General features: G+C 49.0%; 1 protein-coding gene across 2 annotated transcripts in view; it reads left to right on the top strand.

Moving 5' to 3' along the window:
• The window catches only part of LOC116958314 (immunoglobulin-like and fibronectin type III domain-containing protein 1), a 70382-nt gene that overhangs the window by 25702 nt on the left and 22090 nt on the right, over nucleotides 1-22590 (top strand). For both annotated transcript variants that reach the window (XM_076073686.1, XM_032980913.2), the window contains exons 10-18: nucleotides 1386-1551; nucleotides 2207-2358; nucleotides 2886-3003; nucleotides 3759-4055; nucleotides 4390-4640; nucleotides 4947-5076; nucleotides 17702-17812; nucleotides 18772-18882; nucleotides 21377-21448. In XM_076073686.1, coding sequence (XP_075929801.1) covers nucleotides 1386-1551; nucleotides 2207-2358; nucleotides 2886-3003; nucleotides 3759-4055; nucleotides 4390-4640; nucleotides 4947-5076; nucleotides 17702-17812; nucleotides 18772-18882; nucleotides 21377-21448 — 1408 coding nt within the window. The remainder of the gene's footprint in view (nucleotides 1-1385; nucleotides 1552-2206; nucleotides 2359-2885; nucleotides 3004-3758; nucleotides 4056-4389; nucleotides 4641-4946; nucleotides 5077-17701; nucleotides 17813-18771; nucleotides 18883-21376; nucleotides 21449-22590) is intronic.

Here is a 22590-nt window from a genome sequence, read left to right as displayed (position 1 = left end):
CTCACAGGGCTATACCAAATAAATGGAACTGAATGGAACTTCCCTTATCCTCCTTTTCTTGCTCTTCTATCTGAATGTTTTAAAATCTTTCGTAACGCTTTTCTTCTCGTTATTTTATAGCGCCCTGAGAACGATTGTTTAAGGACGCTTTATAAATAATAATTATTCTACTCCTCCTTCTACTCCTCCCCCTCCTGCTCCTTCACCGCATTCAACCGCGGTCATAGCCTTTTTTGTGGGTGTTGAAAAGCGGTCCCGTCATTTAAATGGAGTGCCCCTTGCCGATACCATCTGTCAACACAGCAGTATTCGCTTAGCTGGCCTGACTCTGCTGGTGAGACCCAGAAGGTCGCAAAACAGTCCAGAGTGTGCTTGCTTGAACAAAATGCTGCTCCAGCTGATGGATAGTATCGGTTTTGGACAGCTGATGGGCCGATTAACTAACACACAATTAATTTACACGTGGAGATACAGGACAGAGTTCTGATATTTGCTCGTGCACAAACATCGTTGTTTCTTCCAGCGACCTCGGTCTACATTTATAGAGATCGATTCTTAAAGGTACTTCAATTCAATTTCATCTATATCAATGCTCTTAAATGTTACTTCCCCTCCGATGTGGTTTCGCTTTGTACTGCGTATTGTGCGGCACGATGTCCGACGTTTCGCTGCGCGTCCTGGGAGCTTCTTCGGGAACGGAATTGAGCAGCTCACGTGTTGCGGGCCGCTGCTCGTTCTCTGGCGTAGGCCCGGCCGATGTTATTTGTTTGCTTCGTCTCGGAGGAAACCGAATTATGGAAAGCTCATCGCTGGCGCATACGTGGTCAAACCGGACACCCACGGAGGAAACCTCCTCACTCATTCATGTCGTTCAGACTGCCGTACCATGGGAAGTTACTCTCACGTGCAAAGTAGCTGGGAAATTGCCGCCTCCTCTACTTTCCACTCGTCTCGTGTTTGTGTATTGTTTGCCGCAACGTTCTGACCCGCTCCTACTAGACATCTGTGAAAAAGAGCTTCATGGCTATAAAGAGATATTCAGATTCTGACGTCAGAGGCATCACAGAGCTAGCTCTGTGATATTCGCTTCTAGAGGCTGTTCCCTGTGACATTTCGGAACGGACGCTTCGTCTCATCGCTTAACAGCGATCGACGCGTCATCATCATCATCACGGTCCATGGGCAGGCAGCCCGCAGGTGTCCGCTGCACATTTAGTCATTTGTTTCCACTTTCCTCTCTCTGCCTTGTACCAATGTGCTCAAGTAGTGCCACATCTTTTAATTTGCACCAATCTCTTGGTGGCAAAGGAAAATGGGCACCAATCTCTTACGTCGGCAGAAAATCACGACGACGGCGACAAACGTCGAAACGTTTTGTGCCGCAGAACGGGAGGCTGCTGACGATTGATGAGACGGAGGGGAAGCACATGCTGAAGAAAATCGACGACAAGTATTGCCTAGTCATCAACAACGTCAACGCGAACGACGACGGAGATTACGCGGTGGAGGTCGACGGGCAGATGATCAAGGCCGGACACCTGCACTACACCGGTACGTGGGCGGCGAGCGGTGGGCACGGCGCTACCGCCGAGGGACGCGGCCGGGTGGCTCATCAACAAAATTAACACTGGCCCATACGGCTTGTAATGGCGTAGCTTAGGCGCTGTGCCAGCATCGTTGAGATCCCTGCCTTCGAAACTGCATTTATGACCACCCCATGATTAAACTGGGTTCTCCAAGTGTGTGAGGTTCTCAAGCCAGTCATCAATGGCTGTGCATCAAAATAAAACCTCCATCACGCTACACTTACTTTGTCACTTCATTCAGCGAAATGTCAGATATGCGAAGTGAAAAAAAACCTTTGATTTGATCACCATCAAGCAGGGCATGTGCAAATGGTGCAGTGCCTGTCGTGTGGATGAAAGGCAATTGAAGAAGCCTTAGAAGTAGTTCTGTGAAGTAATCTTTCAGTGGCCGTTCTCTGTGAAGAACTGGCATTACGCTGCCTTCTCGTTGCTCGCGTTGGGACTGTGGCGACAGCACCCCACTCTAAACTCTGTCGCGGATGAAATACTGGTTGGGAGTGGTGGTGCAGAGGGGGAGAGGGGGGGGGGTGACGGGGGGTTGATGCGGAGAATGCTTCATTTCAGCCCATCATCCCCCCGGGGTGGATAAAACGAGTACCGTGTGTCTCTTGCTGCCACAGATGAGCAGGTGTTCATACGGCAGCTGCAGTCGATGCGCTGCTATGAGCGGGAGTCGGTGACCTTCGAGTGTAAGCTCACCATGCCTACGCCGACTGCCACGTGGAACTTCAAGAGCCTCGAGCTTATAGAGAGCAACAAGTATGAGATGAAGGTGAGTGTCATGATGATACCGATGATGGTGACATCATGATCATCGTCATCATCATCATTGTTACCGTAATGATCTCAGGTCAAGGAGCTTGTATGCACACGAAGATAACGTGGTATATTATTAATCAGGATCGTCATCATTGTCACCAATGTTGTCGTGAATGTAGTCAATCAAGATATAGTGGTGATGGTGACATTATGAACATTGTCATCATAATTTTCATCGCGATGTTCAATCAAGGTGAGTGCGACTCTGATGATGTCATCACAATCCTCATTATCCATTGCCATCGTCGCTATCATCACGATCGTTGTACGAGCAAGGTAAGCAAGCTCCGTCGTCATTGTGACAATGCATTGTCAGCACAAGCTTATTTTACTTCGAAAAAATATCAAATGCAATGTGACGATAATTCGCAGAGGAACAAATTGTACAATTGTTCGGGAGGAAACCAATGTTTTTGCTACCCGGCTACCTCACACAAACGATGCTAAGAGGCTTCCCACGGTGGGTGCCCATCCCTGAAGGTGCTGGACGGTGGGAAGACGCACCAGCTGACAATCAACAACACGCGCATGGTGGACAAGGGCGTCTACTCGATAGTGGTCTTCGGGTGCAGCTCGGTCGCGTGGCTGGAAGTCGCAAGTAGGGACGAGCATACGCACAAATGCACACGTGCGCGTACACGAGACAAAGATCCGCACCCCCCCCCCCCCCCCCCGTATAGTCTTAAGAGACTTTTGGGGCAAGTGCTTTTAGCGAGCACCTATAGAAGCCGGCGCGGCATGGCACACGAATGGGTGGATGTCACAGCACCAATCATGGCCGCCTTTGTCTCCCAAGTGGCCACATTCATACACCGCACTGGGCACTCATTGGGGGTTGAGTCGACCTGGCGGAGGCCCAGGACTAGTTAAGGTAATTGTCATTTGTGTTGGTGGCCGTGAGCGAGAATCGAAATCAGGTCGCTGGGTTCATAGCGCAGCGCACTAACCGCCGTACTACTGCTCCTCAAAGACGAAGATCCCCCTATATAGCCTTAACAGACTGATGGGGCAAGTGCTGTGAGCGAGCACCTATGAAGGCCAGAACGGCACATGAGGGGTGGGTGGCCAGCACCAAGCCCGGCCGCCTTTGTCTCCCGAGCGGCGATATTTTTACGCACTGCGCCGAGTACTCATTTGAGGCTTAGTCGACCTAGGGGAGGCCCCGAACTGGTTCAGATAATCGGGTCGCCGGGTTTGTAGCAGAGCGCAGTAACCGCTACCGCTCCCTGCATGCATACATACACGCACGCACGAACATGCGCATTCGCACACGAAACTAACAACTGTCCCTCCACCCCAACCGATTCCTCCCCCCCCCCCCCGCCACGTTTGCTCGCTCCTTCACCGCGGCAGAGAGCGCCATCAAGTTCAAGAGCGGCTTCCGCTCAGTGCGGGCGCGCGCCGGCGACACGGCGAGCTTCAGCTCGGAGCTGAACATCGAGGGCACGAACGCCACGTGGCTCAAGGACAAGCTGCCAATCACGGCCAGCGACATCGACAGCGGGCGCATCAAGGTCTTCTCGGATGGCGGCAAGCACGGCATCAGCTTCCACCCGGCGGCCGAGAAGGACACGGGCGAGTACACGGTGGTGGTGAAACAGGACGACGACGACAAGGAGTACACCGCCAACACGTTCCTCCGCGTCGAAGGTGGGTCCCTGCGTGCATGTGCATGCGAGGGTGCACGCTTCGATAGGGCAGGGGAGGAGGAGGATGAGCAGGGTGTGGGTGAAGGAGGATGATGAGGAGGATGAGGAGAAGGGGGGAGCGGGCAGGGGAAGCGAGGAGGAGGCTTTTGCGCATCCAGCCTGGGGTGGGACGCCAGTTGCGTAGACCTCAGTGGCGAACCGGTCGGTGACACTGGCGTGTTGACCCTGCAGCCACGTGGTCTGCAGTGACACCGGTGCGCAGTCTGCACAGTCAGGCACTGAAGCAGTGACACTGACAACCGTGCGGTCAACACCCCCCGTGCCGATCTCCACAGCTGCCGATGACGACGCCAACAAGAAAGAACGGCAGGAGCGGCGCACGCAGAAGGCCATGGTTGCCCCGCCGAAATCCACCGGCGATGGTGGAAAACGTGGAGACGACAAGTCCACATCTGGCAAAGGCGGCAAGGGTGACGGGTCCAAGTCCGGGCTTGACAAGAGTGCTGATGCAGGGAAGGGCCTCAAGGGCAATGCCGGGCTCGACGACGGGTCCAGAAAAAAGATTCCGCCACCCCCCGTGATCATGGTGAGCATGCGTAGCCACACTCGGCATCGGCGGCCGCGTTACGCCGGGCGTGGCATGTGGGGGCGGGGGTGGTTTAGGCGGGAGGTTCGTGGCAGCCACACATTTTTTAAAGGGGATCGAGTAAACGATCACAAATAAACGAGGCGTGGAGATCCCAATTTGTAACTGTTCAACCAACATAATTGACCAGTTGTCCCGCCAGTAACCACGGCGCCTCGTTTATTGCATCTGCTGTGGTCATTTTCGCCACAGCTGCCCGCCTGCACGTTACGAAATAACACGAATCGCTCATGTCCGTTCGTCAAGATTGAGCCGGTGGATGGGAACAATGTAGGAAACGGCTTCGGCAACGGCGGCTCTGGCGACGGCTCGGACCTGCTGGACAAGTCGGGCTCGGGCGACGGAGGGGACGGCTCGGGGCTCGGCGACGGTGCCGGTGAGTGAAGGACACGAGCGTGTGCGCGCACGCTCAAGCCAGCGTGCCGGTGGCGGGGGGGGGAAAGCGGTGGCGCCGCGAACACCGGCAGAGAAATGGTGGTCACACAGCTGAGAAGGCGACAACGATTGCAATGGGGGAGTAGTGGGGGTAGAGCGTTTTTTTGTTTTGCTTGGTGGAGCACGCGAGCCGAACAAGTGCCAATTCTCCCCGGCTAACAACCCCGAGCGTTCCTTGTCAACCAACCGGAGCACTCGGGACTGACTGTCGCCAGCTAGCCACCCAAGCACTTGGCCTGGCCCCCCCACCCGAATCAGCTCCGGCAAACAGCGGATAGTACCAGCCGAAGCGCTGATCCTACCGCTAAACTAACCCTGAAACAACTAGCCAACCAGGTACGAAAACGAATAGCTGGTTGGCTAGTGACTAGCACGAGTGCCTATTCTTTTGCCTACCAGCTAGCCAACCGGTAAGTGATACTAGCCCATAACTATAACCTCGCCAATTGCTAGCAAGCCACGAGTACTATCCCACTCACTGGACGTAGCTGTCCCCCTAACTCGAATTAACCAGTACCATCCCCTTACTCTGACCCTATACTTACCCTTAACTCCACTTCATTAGTGGCATTCACAAGCACAAGACTACATGTAAACTGTAATCTGATTACCCTCGGCAGGTACTGGTGATCCTGTATTATTACTCAGCCTTCAGTGTGTAATCGAATTACCATTACGTACCAGTTGATTACGTGTTTTGATTACGCTCATTTCTGAAGATTGCGTTTGTCTCACTGGGCAAATTGTTGTCTCCTTTTACATCACTGTTGCAAATGTAGCACTTTGTTCTGAGAATATCGAGATTTTCTTTTGACAGAATCTTGAATCATTTTCCGAGCACAAATAGCACTTAGGTCCACCGCCACGCTATGCCCGGCTCACATTGAATAAGAAAGAGAAAAAAAAACTTAAACTGGAATAAATGACGTCAATGCGTTAGACACTGTCTCTTATTTAATACATTTTCTTTTTAAAGACCTCAGTCACCAGCGAGGGACCGGTGACGAGGACTCCGGACGAAACAGACGGGACGCTGACTCGAACGCCGCCCCGCCGAGAAAAAGGCAGCCCGCCAAACAGCCTGTCGGTGTGTGTGTGTGCGCACAGATGCACTTTGGTTATCGTGCAAGAGCATTGTGGGAGACCCTGTAGCTTGAACTTTGTTTAAAGGGGGCATACAAAAAATCAGGGGGACACGACACAGTCGGTGTTAAACACACATTGGACAAATGTGCGGAACAGAGTGAGTAAAGATAAGAAGAATGGTGTTAAATATTGTACTTTGTTTGACTTGACTGTAAACATTTAAAGGGGGGTTGAGCTTTCAGCCGGAGGAGGGGGGGGGGATTTAGCCCCCTCCAGTCTCGGCTATTGGTGATATGCCGATACATTTTTACTGTGGGTATTGTGCAATACTCTGCATGTTAGGTGCATTGTGGGTATTCTGCTTTACTCTCCTCAGTATGGTGCTGGTGCATTGTGGGTAGTGCACATTACTCTGCAAGTAGGGTGCTGGTGCATTGTGGGTATTGTCTATTACTCTGCAAGTATGGTGCAGGGGCATTGTGGGTGTTGCACGTTACTCTCCTAAGTATGGTCCAGATGCATTGTGGGTATTGCGCATTACTCTGCAGGTCTTAGGGCTCCAGTTTAACCTAATCACTTTGTCGTTTATGAGAGCATGATTTTCTTATGCTTTCAATAAGAGCCCGGTACGGAGCACAAACTGCGACGCAGGGAGGGGGTATACAGAAATAGGTCTCGAACTCTGTGCCTCTTGTCACCTCGTTCCTGCAGCAGTTGCGAAACGTCAATTTATTTTCACTGGCAAAAGCAAGAAAACCATGGTGATAATATGTTTGGCCCATCATCACTAATGCTCTGATAAAAGGGACATGATAGTGATCATGATGATGATGATGAATTGTTTTATCTTAGACAAAAACAGAGTTTTGCGTTGGCTATTGTTTCCACTGAATACTTTCATTTAAAGACCTCAGTCACCTACGCGGGACCGGTGACGAGGACTCGGGACGGAACGGACGGGACGCTGACTCGAGCGCCGCCCCGCCGAGAAAAGGGCAGCCCGCCAAACAGCCCGTCGGTGTGTGTGCACAATAGCACGCATCAGTGCATCGTGGTCGCCGTGCAGATGCACTGCTGGTGTTGTGCAAGTCCATTGTGGGGTTTTGCACGCAATGGACAAATGTGCGTGGTGTGGTAGTGCGCCGTGCTTGTGTTGACGGCGACGATGCATTGTGGACATTGACCAAATGCATTTTGCAAGTGCATCGTTGGTGTTGTTGCGAGTTGCACGATGGTTTAGGGCTCACTAACGTTCGCATGTGCCCGACCAGCTGCACTGAGAATTGGCGGAGCCCCGAGTAGAGTCCGCTGTGGGTTTATGAAATTAACACAAGATTGCGTAGTTGTAGAAATGTCCTTATTTCTAACCGAGTGCAGGGGGAAACGGGGCATGCACAGTGATGCCAGTCACCCAACCGTGCATGTCAGGTTTCGCGTTTAATTTAACACGGCCTGCGGTGGAGGTTTGAGGGTGGTCCTCTGGTGACGCAGTAGTGATGGGCAGCTGTGACAACTTGGGGAGGCGTGGTACCTCCAAGGTGATGAGGCAGCGGTGACATAATCAAGATCGTCATTAGGATATCCTTAAAATGACGTCATGACGATAAAGTTGGACAGGAAATCTCGCTAAGACATCAAACGGATGGAGGTGGACAGAGATCACGGAGAGTGCGAGACACGGGGGGTGGAGGCCTTTGGGCAAAAGTGGGATGCTAACGGCTAAAGAACAAATGTTGAGAGAGGCACGGGAACAGTGTTACCCGGTCACCACCTGCTCTTCACCGGTTAATGTAACGGTGGACGTTTTGACCGTGCTTAACCCAGTTCAAACTAAAATGAAGCTTAACAGGGCGTGAATTCAATCTTGACATAAAGCTTTCGTGACTGCAGGAATTCATATTCTTTGGGTCTTTCGGTAAAGTCACGTAGATGGGTTCAAAGAAAATAATACAAAAAACTACGACGTTTCGATCGCAACACAAGCGATGACGAACGCTTGTGTCATTTTCATTGAACCTATCTACGTGACTTTACCGAAAGACCCAAAGAATAGGGCGTGAATTCTTCCAAAGGGGTCCAAGAAAGAGATCCTTACAAACACTCAATGAGTTTTTGTTTGCCTGCCTAAAAAGACGTGTGCTGCGAGGCGAATTACAGATCTGAGGTGCTTAACTCCCCTGTGTGTGTCCTGCCAGTGTTTTGGAGTTCTGATTTAACCCATACACACGATCAGCGTGCATTAACACTGTAGGTGTATGCCGGGTTGAGCCTGACTCATGCATTGATGGGCGGCCGCCATGCACAAACCAGGTTGTAAATGTTTGTTGGCCATATATTGTACTCTTTGAAGACCACGGTCACCAGCGAGGGACCGGTGACGAGGACTCTGGACGGAACGGACGGGACGCTGACTCGAGCGCCGCCCCGCCGAGAAAAGGGCAGCCCGCCAAACGGCCAGTCGGTGTGTGCACAGGTGCACTGTGGGTATCGTGCAGGTGCACTGTGGGTATCGTGCAGGTGCACTGTGGGAATCGTGCAGGTGCACTGTGGGTATCGTGCAGGTGCACTGTGGGTATCGTGCAGGTGCACTGTGGATATCGTGCCGGTGCATTGTGGGTATCGTGCAGGTGCACTGTGGGTATCAGGAGAGTGCACTGTGGGTATCAGGAGAGTGCACTGCATAATCGCTAATCCTTCCAAATGCAAGCAGTAGGCTTCCGATTTTTAACCTCTTTTACACGACATAACCGATTTTCCAAAAGCTAATCGAATTTTTATTTTGAAAATCTTTTGTGGTAAAACGGTTTAAAAAAATCGGCAGTCTGCCACGTATACCTCGGCACGTGGGGACAAATGACACTGGGCGATGCGCCCCGTTGCACCGCGGATGATGCCCATATGCACTGTGGTGTGAAGTGCAGATGCAATTGCGCTGTGGATGGTACGCAGGTGAAATTTGGTTATTGTAGCAGACGCACGTTTGTCTCCCTGTCGGTCCGTGCACCTCCCCTGCCTGCGCTTGCGGTAGCTCGCGGTGCCCTCGTGTTGGGCGCGGACGCGCAACGGCGGGGTCCGTGGCTCGTTTCTTATTGACAGAAACAATTCGTCGCTAAAAATATATATATTTTTCTATTTTATTTATTACAAGTCGATGCGAGCCCGGTACAAAACGCCGATCACAGAACGGGTGGGGGGGGGGGGGAAACTCCGTCAACAGCAACCTAATTTCGGCGCGATAGGTGCTCCAATGAAGAGCGAAAGATTCGGCTCACTGATCCACACAGGTGGGGACCACGTGCGGGCGACATGAAGGTTTATATGGGGAGCGGAAAGAGGGGTAAGGGAGTAAGATAACAAACATACTGGGGGAAGGAAAGGGACAAGGGGGAGGGAGGGGAGTGTGGAACTGGGTGGGGGGGGGGGAAGTTAAGCACAAGCACGAAGGACTGGCATGCCAAACAGTCAGCAACAAACAGCACTCATGTAGAGAAAGGTAACAGGTGGCTTGTTACTTTGATTAATTGATTCCGTTGCAGTACGATTTATACAAATTATCTGCAAATGATGGATCGATTGAGACAGAGCAAATGAGATGGAAAAAAATATCAATTCACAAACCTAACTGGGCCCACGAATCGTAACGATTCATCAAATTGCAAAGTGGGTGAATAGTCACATGCGCATTAATTTATCACAACTCAGTGGTGATAAATGCATATTTAATTGAGCTACTGATGAGTGCGCTCGGGGTGCCAATGTATCTGTGACGTGGGCGTCCAGCTAACACAGCGACTGAAGTTTGACGTTATTAATCCAGGCCCTAATGGTGCACCATTTTGCGCAAAAGGAGTTGGAGATGACGAGAAGTTTCTACTGAATGCACCCCCAAACTTTATCTTCCGAAACCTGACATTTATATTTATTGCATAACTGCTGTGTTGATGGAACCATATCCCATCTGTACGTTCTCCATGTGCCTGGAGCCCTGAATTAACCCGGATGCATGGTCAGTACGAGGCTAGGGTGGGAACAACTGAACGTGTTTGTGTTCAACCCCTTATCGCGGAAAATGCGCTAACTCTCTTAACTATAGCGTTTACTCGCTCTCGGTTTCTCGCGGTTACAAACGAGGTGTGTGTTTTTGTCACTTGACATTTCTTTGTGAAAGACCTCAGTCACCAGCGAGGGATCGGTGACGAGGACTCTGGACGGGACAGACGGGACTCTGACTCAAACGCTGCCCCGTCGAGAAAAGGGCAGCCCGCCAAACAGCCTGTCGGTGTGTGCACAGGTGCACTGTGGGTATCGTGGAGGTGCACTGTGGGTGATGGGCAGATTAATTTGCACCGTGGTATCGGGCAGGTAGACCGTGACTTTGTTGAATGTTCTTCATGAGTACAACATTGAACAGATGTTGGTGTTGCAATGCATTATGGGTGTTGGTCAAGGTCATTGTGAGTGTATTGCAAGTGCATGGTGGCCTGGTTTTACTAATGTTCATGTTCACCCGTGATTGGCAGAATCATAACGTCAGGTACTGCACGTTCAATAGGATTAACTTTTGAAATTATGTTGTGCTGTAGAGTGGTGAAAGAAAAACCCTAAGTCATTTTACAGAGGATTTTTTCTTGCAACCATTTAATTTGGATGAATGAAAGACTGCCGAAATAAAGTGATTTCCTTTTAACCAAATGACAAGGTGAATGGGCATGCACAGTGAAATAAATGCCCAAAGTGCACGACCAGTTTCATCGCTAATTTACCATTGTCCCATAACGATAATATCATACGATGGTGAGCAACTCTTTTGAATGTGGTCGGGACTGCCAAATTCACTGTGCAATGAGAGGCTATACTCTTTGGTTCTATTCGGTAAAGTCACGTAGGTAAAAAGTAAAACAACAAAAATCACGACGTTTCGGCCACAACACAAGCGGCCTTCATCAGGTGAAGGGATCAGGCTGTCTCGAGGACAGCGCTGGAGTGAAACACAGCCACGCTCAGACCGCGACCTTTAAGCTGTGTGCGAGGAAACAAGGTGACTTGACAAAGGAATTAGCATAAAAAATTGGCATTTGATTGGCCGACTTAGCATAGAGGTGGTGTACATGCGGGTGCACATGCCGGTTGGCGCGGGGGGGGGGGGAGTTTACCTATTGATGGTGTGAAAAGGGAATTTTTAAGAGCTGCGAAAGTTTGGGGTACCACTACTTGAAAAATATACTGTACTATTGAAATTTAGCTTAATGTTTGGTTCGATTTAGAACATCTTTCCAATGGTTGCTTAATTTGAAACCATCTTCTCGGTTTAAATTGTGTCTGTGTTTGTAGATTTGAATTGCCTCGTGAACAAATCTCTGATAAAAACCCGTGGGTTTGCAAAGAACCTTGATATCGGAGAAAATTATATCGTGATCACCCACAGCGTTGTAACAGTGATCAGCTACGGCAGAAGAATTCGTTTTGCCGTGTTTCAAATCTGATTTGTGCTCGCGAATTCGGTCAAAGACATGTCGCTTTGTCTCCCCGATATAGCAATCACCGCAGGTACAACTAAATTTGTAAACCCCGGGGTACTGTAAGTCAGGAATGACATCCTTCACGGATGGGATCAGATCACGAATTTTGTGTACTGTATTGAACCGGACCTGGATCTTGTGTTGGTTTAGAATTTTGGAAATCTCTCCCTTCACCTGATGAAGGCCGCTTGTGTTGTGGCCGAAACGTCGTGATTTTTGTTGTTTTACTTTTTACCTACGTGACTTTACCGAATAGAACCAAAGAGTATGGATCCTTGCAGTCACGAAAGCTTTAAATCTAGAATCAATGAGAGGCTGTTTGAGAGTCCCGAATCACGTTTGAGATGCCTGCTCTTGTGCACGACGCCAAGGAGATTGTAAAAACACAGGATGCATTCTGAACTCGTGTTTCAGCCTGGAATTGCATCCTCTCATTTACAATTACAGAGCTGAGGAGGCCTGGCTCCTGTGCGTGTGGGTGACTCTCCCTGTGTGTGGAGTCCCGATCTAACATTCTGTGCTTTGCTCCACGAAACCCCATGGCAGACCGGCTTGCGAATTAACGCCGCGTGCATTTGTACCCCTCCACTCGGAGGTGCGAGGAGCGCTAAACTTCACAATTTGCCCTTTGCCCTATTCCTGCAGACTCGGTGACACTGACAAACGAGCTCTGCCTTGTTTTTTGTGCATCTGTAATATATATTGTTTCATCAAAGACCTCAGTCACCAGCGAGGGACCGGTGACGAGGACTCTGGACGGGACGGACGGGACTCTGACTCAAACGCTGCCCCGCCGAGAAAAGGGCAGCCCGCCAAACAACCTGTCGGTGTGTGCACAGGTGCACTGTGGGTATCGTGCAGGTGCACTGTGGGTGATGTGCGGATGAAGTCGCACCGTGGTATCGGGGCAGGTGCACCGTAGCTTTGTTGAAAGTTCTTTACGAGTACAGCGTTGACCAAATGTTGGTGTGGCAATGCATTGTGGGTGTTGGTCAGGGTCATTGTGAGTGTTGTGCAAGTGCATGGTGGCTAGGTCTTACTCATGTTGATGTTCACCTGCGATTGGCAGAATCATAATGTCAGGTATGGATGACTGCACGTGCAATAAGATTAACTTTTGAAATTATATTGAGAAAGAAAAACCCTAAGTCATTTTACAGAGGCTTTTTTTCTTGCAACCATTTAATTTGGATGAATGAAAGACTGCCAAAAAAAAGTGATTTCCTTTTAACCAAATGACAAGGTGAATGGGCATGCACAGTGAAATAATTGCCCAAAGTGTACGTCCAGTTGCATCGTTCATTTACCATTGCCCCATAACGATAATATCATACGATGGTGAACAACTCTTTTGAATGTGGTCGGGACTGCCAAATTCACTGTGCAATGAGAGGCGGTTTGAGAGTCCCGAATCACGCTTGAGATGCCTGCTCTAGTGCACGACGCCAAGGAGATCGCAAAAACGCAGGATGCATTCTGAACTCGTGTTTCAGCCTGCAATTGCATCCTCTCATTTAGAATTACAGAGCTGAGGAGGCCTGGCTCCTGTGCGTGTGGGTGACTCTCCCTGTGTGTGGCGTCCCGATCTAACATTCTGTGCTTTGCTCCACGAAACCCCATGGCAGGGCGGCTTGCGAATTAACGCCGCGTGCATTTGTACCCCTCCACTCGGAGGTGCGAGGAGCGCTAAACTTCACAATTTGCCCTTTGCCCTATTCCTGCAGACTCGGTGACACTGACAAACGAGCTCTGCCTTGTTTTTTGTGCATCTGTAATATATATTGTTTCATCAAAGACCTCAGTCACCAGCGAGGGACCGGTGACGAGGACTCTGGACGGGACGGACGGGACTCTGACTCAAACGCTGCCCCGCCGAGAAAAGGGCAGCCCGCCAAACAACCTGTCGGTGTGTGCACAGGTGCACTGTGGGTATCGTGCAGGTGCACTGTGGGTGATGTGCGGATGAAGTCGCACCGTGGTATCGGGGCAGGTGCACCGTAGCTTTGTCGAAAGTTCTTTACGAGTACAGTGTTGAGCAAATTTTGCTGTGGCAATGCATTGTGGGTGTTGGTCAGGGTCATTGTGAGTGTTGTGCAAGTGCATGGTGGCTAGGTCTTACTCATGTTGATGTTCACCTGCGATTGGCAGAATCATGTCAGGTATGAATGACTGCACGTGCAATAAGATTAACTTTTGAAATTATATTGTGAAAGAAAAACCCTAAGTCATTTTACAGAGGCTTTTTTTCTTGCAACCATTTAATTTGGATGAATGAAAGACTGCCGAAAAAAAGTGATTTCCTTTTAACCAAATGACAAGGTGAATGGGCATGCACAGTGAAATAATTGTCCAAAGTGTACGTCCAGTTGCATCGTTCATTTACCATTGCCCCATAACGATAATATCATACGATGGTGAACAACTCTTTTGAATGTGGTCGGGACTGCCAAATTCACTGTGCAATGAGAGGCGGTTTGAGAGTCCCGAATCACGCTTGAGATGCCTGCTCTAGTGCACGACGCCAAGGAGATCGCAAAAACGCAGGATGCATTCTGAACTCGTGTTTCAGCCTGGAATTGCATCCTCTCATTTACAATTACAGAGCTGAGGAGGCCTGGCTCCTGTGCGTGTGGGTGACTCTCCCTGTGTGTGGCATCCCGATCTAACATTCTGTGCTTTGCTCCACGAAACCCCATGGCAGGGCGGCTTGCGAATTAACACCGCGTGCATTTGTACCCCTCCACTCGGAGGTGCGAGGAGCGCTAAACTTCACAATTTGCCCTTTGCCCTATTCCTGCGTACTCGATGACACTGACAAACGAGCTCTGCCTTGTTTTTTGTGCATCTGTAATATATATTGTTTCGTCAAAGACCTCAGTCACCAGCGAGGGACCGGTGACGAGGACTCTGGACGGGACGGACGGGACTCTGACTCAAACGCTGCCCCGCCGAGAAAAGGGCAGCCCGCCAAACAACCTGTCGGTGTGTGCACAGGTGCACTGTGGGTATCGTGCAGGTGCACTGTGAGTGATGTGCGGATGAAGTCGCACCGTGGTATTGGGGCAGGTGCACCGTAGCTTTGTCGAAAGTTTTTTTATGAGTACAGTGTTGACCAAATGTTGGTGTGGCAATGCATTGTGGGTGTTGGTCAGGGTCATTGTGAGTGTTGTGCAAGTGCATGATGGCTAGGTCTTACTCATGTTGATGTTCACCTGCGATTGGCAGAATCAATGTCAGGTATGGATGACTGCACGTGCAATAAGATTAACTTTTGAAATTATATTGAGAAAGAAAAACCCCAAGTCATTTTACAGAGGCTTTTTTTTTGCAACCATTTAATTTGGATGAATGAAAGACTGCCGAAATAAAGTGATTTCCTTTTAACCAAATGACAAGGTGAATGGGCATGCACAGTGAAATAAATGCCCAAAGTGCACAACCAGTTGCATCGTTCATTTACCATTGCCCCATAACGATAATATCATACGATGGTGAACAACTCTTTTGAATGTGGTCGGGACTGCCAAATTCACTGTGCAATGAGAGGCGGTTTGAGAGTCCCGAATCACGCTTGAGATACCTGCTCTAGTGCACAACGCCAAGGAGATCGCAAAAGCGCAGGATGCATTCTGAACTCGTGTTTCAGCCTGGAATTGCATCCTCTCATTTAGAATTACAGAGCTGAGGAGGCCTGGCTCCTGTGCGTGTGGGTGACTCTCCCTGTGTGTGGAGTCCCGATCTAACATTCTGTGCTGTGCTCCACGAAACTCCATGGTAGGGTCGGCTTGCGAATTAACACCGCGTGCATTTGTACCCCTCCACTCGGAGGTGCGAGGAGCGCTAAACTTCACAATTTGCCCTTTGCCCTATTCCTGCGGACTCGGTGACACTGACAAACGAGCTCTGCCTTGTTTTTTGTGCGTCTGTAATATATATTGTTTCGTCAAAGACCTCAGTCACCAGCGAGGGACCGGTGACGAGGACTCTGGACGGGACGGACGGGACTCTGACTCAAACGCTGCCCCGCCGAGAAAAGGGCAGCCCGCCAAACAGCCTGTCGGTGTGTGCACAGGTGCACTGTGGGTATTGTGCAGGTGCACTGTGGGTATTTTCAAGGTGTATTGTGGGTGTCATGCAGATGTGTCACCGGTGATATTCAAAATGCTTTGTGAGTATTGTTCGTTGTGGGTGCTGGTCAAGTGCATTGTTTGGTGTTGGTCAAGTGCATTGTGGGTGTTGGTCAAGTGCGTTGTAAGTTTTGTGCAAGTGCATGAGGGGCAGTGCCTACTAATACATCTGCATAGGTTTTCGCGGTTGTGCTGTAAACAGCCCTCCGATGTGTTTTCGGGTCGTGTAACATGTTGTTCGGCATGATGTCTGGCATTTAGCTCAACATGCTGGGAATCTTCTTCAGAAACTGAATTGATTGAATTCAACTCAGTTTCTCCCCACATGCGAGGAGCCTCTCCAGGAATTGCCGAACAACACGTGATGCGGTACAGCCCGCAAAGACATCGGAGAGCCATATGGCTCACTAATGTCCACATTCCTCTGCCTGACTGCCTGAACAGGAATTTACCGAGCCTTAGTATCGGGGGTAGTTGAGTGCCACATTTCGTACAGACTGACCTTCATAATTTTGGACGATCGTTTTGTTAACAAAAAGTTCAAAGAATAACTGTCTAAACGGCTCTTGCTCGCACGTATTGTATGTCAAATGAATGATGGAATTCCTTGACCCCTTCAACCGAGGAAGCACACAAGCATGCACGGTCGCACAAACTGGCGGGCCACATGTCAGTAAACCGCACCAAACACTGGCACCGTGCAATGTTCACTGCACCGGAACGGTGGACAACGAAAGCCACCCCGGTCGTGTATGTCCTCACTGTGCTCGCGGTGATGTCCTTTAACCATGCAGTGAGGATGAGTTCCGGACGACAACACGATTGATCTCGGTTTTTTTCGGATGTTTTTGTAAGAATGATTACAGATCGTTTGCAGGCATTTCGGAAGGTTTACGTCAGCAGCGCGTGCCACTCTAGCGCGGCGTCTCCGCCGCCAATGACGGTGACGATCGGCCCCCCGGTGCCGCGCGACAAAAGCGATTGCTGCGGTCCTCAGATGAAATCGCAACAACAACAACAAAACAAATATTTTGGGCGTCCACGGTTACCGTATATATATATTTCCAGGCCTGATTTCGGATGCAATCAGATTAACTCTTCAAATAGGGAACACATTCATAACCTGTAAGCATGGGTATGTCTTTGGCTGTGGTGTGGAATGATACACCGTGAATCAATTTCATCTTATATTCCTGTACTCGTGTGCACTCTGACCTGAATGGAAGTTCCATTTAAACAAAACAAAAAATGGTTCTCATCTTGTGGATACACATGTGCCCTGTGTCCCAGGCTTCCCTCCACAAATTGGAAACTTCCTTAATGAGAGAAAGAATAATTCAAAGTTACGGCCAGGCGTGCCATTGTAGCACCCTCGTGCAGTCACTGTTACGTCACTGCCATACATTGACGATGTAATGGGATCAGGGGGTGGAGCAGTGGTGCAGTGGATTAGCACATTGTCCTCTGAACCCAGCCACTTGAGTTTGAATCCAGTTCATGGATAACATCAGTGGCGAGTGATATCTGACGTCGTCCAGGCTGCCTTCCATTAACCATCCTCCTTTAACTGACCTGCACTGGCTAGAGTGGTGCAATATGGTCAAGACCTTCATCCAACATAATTATCATTAATGGAGTTTCAACTAGTCTCAGACAGCCCAGCCTGGGCAAATATGTACAAGGTGACAACCGCGGTATTTTTTGTTGTTGTTCCATCTTCCTGCACAACTCTGCACTTGACAATCAAAAATGTTCGTACAGGACCATTCGTTTACATCGTAAGTGTGTGTACATTACCACATGACGTTGTTTCTATTGATACATGTCTTCAAAGACCTTGGACACATCCAGGGGACGGGTGACAAGGACTCTGGACGGAACAGACAGAACGCTGACCCAAACGCTGCCTTACCAAGAAAAGGGCAGCCCACCAAACAGCCTGTCGGTGTGTGCACAAGTGCACTGTGGGTATCCTGCAAGAGTACTCTGGGTTTCTTGAGAAGTGCATTGTGGGTATTTTGCAAGGGCGTGTTGAGTAACACTCGTAGACTTTCAGGGCAACCTATGTGGTTGTTTGTACCAAGGTTTTCAGAGTCAAATGTCACGTGTAGGTAAAATAAATCGTTGGAAGATGTCACCTACTCTTAACCTGAAGTGAAATTGTGTAACATCAGTTTGTAACTTCGCTGCGTCACAAAATCTGGTGCTACTTCTGCATTTGCATTGGTTATGTTTTGTTACACAGTTGCTTGCATGCTATTCATCAATTGTATAGTCAAGTGTGGCTTGACTATACAATTGTTAAGGCCCGAGACTCTACCGCATGTGCTCCCCTCTTGCCTGGACTATTCAGCCCAAAGAGCTCACCTGAGCCAGGCAGGTGGATTTCGGAAATGTCTCAGGGCCCAATCAGAAGCACTGTAAACGCATATTAAAAAAAGATAATTGTAGAATAACTAAGGGCAGTTATGTGTTTAAGAATTAATGGGGGGTATTCAACATTATAACAAATTATATTAAGTTGCCACATTTGGGCCAACGAATCAAACAAGACAAAGTATGCAATACAGTACAAATGACGCAAAAATAGCATCAATGAGTGAGTCAAATCATGACTTAGAATCAATTTCTCAAGGCGTTAGGTTATGTGAATCGTTACATAATCACAAATTTACATCCACGTTATAGATTAAGTCGCGTATTGGGTACGTTGATGCTTAACCCCCCCCCCTCCCCCCGAGTGACGGTGGGCTGACTGGCAGGCTGACTGGCAGGCAGCCCACTAAGCTGCCAACCGCTAACCTTCATTCCTGAAGGAGCTGCTCTTTCCTGATTTAAAGCTTTCACAAACGAGGTTAGACCGTGTGTTTTTATGCAATATTTGTTTCCCCCCCCCCGTCAAAGACCTCAGTCACCAGCGAGGGACCGGTGACGAGGACACTGGACGGGACGGACGGGACTCTGACTCAAACGCTGCCCCGCCGAGAAAGGGGAAGCCCGCCAAACAGCCTGTCGGTGTGTGCACAGGTGCACTGTGGGCATTGTGGACGACTGCCGTGGGTTCTGTGGCAAGCGTGTGAAGTTTATGGCCACAACTACAGAAGAGGCCGGGCGTCTCGTGTGACCCTTGTGTATTTAGAGTTCCAATTCCACCGAACGTTTGGCCCACAAGAGCGTACAAAGTGAAATAAGATGGCTACGTGGGTGGCAGGAAAAAATTTGCCCCTGCTGCTAAAACCATCATCCCGTGGTTGGGAATTTTTATTTATTTTGGACCAATGGCCCAATTATGACAAACTATGTTTTTTTTACCGTCATTTTTCAAAAACGTTAAAATTGTCATATCAGGAGCTTGTGCCGATGAACAAATTTACCCCTTAAAAAAGCTTGATCTCATGGGGTCATGGACGCGCAGCAGAGCTGAACCTGGTTAATGCTTAGATGGAAGTCTGCCAGGGAATATCTGTCTCACTCTGTGTCTCTCTCCATGCCCATCTCTCAGGGTCTCTAACTCTACATGTCTCTCCATGTGTCTTTCCCTGTGCGTCTCTGTCTCCATGCCTCTCTCTCTGTCTTTCTACAGTGAGGGAAAAAAGTATTTGATCCCCTGCTGATTTTGTACGTTTGCCCACTGACAAAGAAATGAGCAGTCTATAATTTTAATGGTATGTTTATTTGAACAGTCAGAGAGAGAATAACAACAACAAAATCCAGAAAAGCGCATGTCAAAAATGTTATAAATTGTTTTGCATTTTAATGAGGGAAACAAGTATTTGACCCATCTGCAAAACATGACTTAGTACTTGGTGGCAAAACCCTTGTGGCAATCACAGAGGTCAGACGTTTCTTGTAGTTGGCCACCAGGTTTGCACACATCTCAGGAGGGATTTTGTCCCACTCCTCTTTGCAGATCTTCTCCAAATCATTGAGGTTTCGAGGCTGACGTTTGGCAACTCGAACCTTCAGCTCCCTACACAGATTTTCTATGGGATTAAGGTCTGGAGACTGGCGAGGCCACTCCAGGACCTTAATGTGCTTCTTCTTGAGCCACTTCTTTGTTGCCTTGGCCGTGTGTTTTGGGTCATTGTCATGCTGGAATACCCATCCACGACCCATTTTCAATGCCCTGGCTGAGGGAAGGAGGTTCTCACCCAAGATTTGACGGTACATGGCCCCGTCCATCGTCCCTTTGATGCGGTGAAGTTGTCCTGTCCCCTTAGCAGAAAAACACCCCCAAAGCATAATGTTTCCACCTCCATGTTTGACGGTGGGGATGGTGTTCTTGGGGTCATAGGCAGCATTCCTCCTCCTCCAAAGACGGCGAGTTGAGTTGATGCCAAAGAGCTCCATTTTGGTCTCATCTGACCACAACACTTTCACCCAGTTGCCCTCTGAATCATTCAGATGTTCATTGGCAAACTTCAGACGGGAATGTATATGTGCTTTCTTGAGCAGGGGGACCTTGCGGGCGCTGCAGGATTTCAGTCCTTCACGGCGTAGTGTGTTACCAATTGTTTTCTTGGTGACTATGGTCCCAGCTGCCTTGAGATCATTGACACGATCCTCCCGTGTAGTTCTGGGCTGATTCCTCACGTTCTCATGATCATTGCAACTCCACGAGGTGAGATCTTGAATGGAGCCCCAGGCTGAGGGAGATTGACAGTTCTTTTGTGTTTCTTCCATATGCGAATAATCGCACCAACTGTTGTCACCTTCTCACGCAGCTGCTTGGCAATGGTCTTGAAGCCCATTCCAGCCTTGTGTAGGTCTACAATCTTGTCCCTGACATCCTTGGAGAGCTCTTTGGTCTTGGCCATGGTGGAGAGTTTGGAATCTGATTGATTGATTGATTGCTTCTGTGGACAGGTGTCTTATACAGGTAACAAGCTGAGATTAGGAGCACTCCCTTTAAGAGTGTGCTCCTAATCTCAACTCGTTACCTGTATATAAGACACCTGGGAGCCAGAAATCTTTCTGATTGAGAGGGGGTCAAATACTTATTTCCCTTATTACAATGCAAATCCATTTATAACATTTTGACATGCGTTTTTCTTGATTTTCTTGTGATTATTCTGTCTCTCACTGTTCAAATAAACCTACCATTAAATTTATAGACTGATCATTTCTTTGTCAGTGGGCAAACGTACAAAATCAGCAGGGGATCAAATACTTTTTTTCTCTCACTGTATGTCTTGCATTGTCTCGCTGCGTGTCTATGTTTCTCTCTGTCCATGTTGTTAAACGTGGTGGTGATGCTTTTGTTGATTGTGGTGGGATATTAGTGGTGGTGGTGTTTGTTGTGGTATGTTATTCGTGGTGGTGTTTGTTGTGGGGATGGTATTAGTGGATTTGGTAACAATCATTTTGGTGGTGGTGGTGGTAGTGCCAGCGATGGTGGCGATGCTATTATTTATGTAACAATCATTTTGGTGGTGGTAGTGCCAGTGATGGTGGCAATGCTATTGTTTATGTAATAGTCATTTTGGTGGTGGCCTTGATGGTGTTGCAGGCTTGGATGGACTCGGATCAGGGACGGGAGACGGTGGAAAGGGCGATGGCTTGGACGGTCTCGACAACAGTGGTGAGTGAAGCGCCCTCCTCACGGATTACACTCTCTCCCCGCGTGCCGTTACCGTCCATTCAGAAACATCTACAACGTCGCGTAGGGTGGTGCCAAACGGTGGTGGTTCATTGCCCACGTTTAAATGGAGGCAGACAAAAAGCATTGCTGACCCCACCAATGTATGTACTGGGTGTATGTTGGACTTCTTTCTGCACCATACGTAGCCAACGGTGCTAATCAGAGGTGCGTGTGGAGGACAATAAACAAAACACAAAAAGCGGTTTTAAATAAATTAGTTTTTCAATCTAAAGATTCAATATAAAGAAAATCTAAAGATTGAAAAAACCCAATCTGTTACGCTCCTCTGTGGCAATGGTGCTCAAGCGCAAGTGACAAAAAAACGCTGTGTGGCAGGGCGGCGCTGTGCGGCCCATTGTTTACGTCACGATGGGGAAGGTCGTGAGTTCAAAATCCCGGTCGGTCGACTCGGCCAATCCTATATCTTGAGGAGACAGAATGGGTACCGCTTTGTGGGCAAAGTCAATAGTGGCTGTCATGGTAGAGAGACAGGCCCCTACCATAAAGTGGTATCATTAAAAGTGAGGACAACGCAGATAATTATCGTGGAACCCCTCAACAATCATTTTGGTGGTGGCGGTGCCAGTGATGGTGGCGATGCTATTGTTTATGTACAGTCGGATTGTAATACATGAAATGTATGTTGTTTAGGTTATTCACATTTGTATTCAAACCTCAATGGCGCAGAGTTACAAGTGAAAGTGTCTCCTGATAAGTTGCGTGAGATTCAGCTCACATTGTAATGAGCAAGCCCTGAGCAAGCGGTGAGAATTCCACACTCCTATGGTAGAGGCCAATCTCTCAGTACTGAGTCTAATTTCCCACTGTGGACTTCCACACAAGTGGTACTCATGTTATTGACCCTGGTGGGACAGTGGGCTCAGTTGACCTATGGCCGACCTTTATTTTAACTTGTGGTTATTCGATTTGGTGAGTCAAATCCTACAATCGGCAGCGCCACTATAGCCAATCTTTGAATGTCGTAATTTATGACATAGTGTCGTGCGTCACACAAGTATAAAACAAGTCCCCAAGCGCCGACGGGAATTAAGACGCACGAGTGCCATGCGAGAGTAGCAGCA

This window comes from Petromyzon marinus, chromosome 3 (genome assembly GCF_048934315.1).
Source record: "Petromyzon marinus isolate PM22_M1 ecotype Great Lakes invasive population chromosome 3, UKy_Petmar_22M1.pri1.0, whole genome shotgun sequence".
NCBI lineage: Eukaryota > Metazoa > Chordata > Hyperoartia > Petromyzontiformes > Petromyzontidae > Petromyzon > Petromyzon marinus.
The sequence above is the reverse complement of the archived record's forward strand: the minus strand, read 5'-3'. Positions and strand labels throughout refer to the sequence as shown.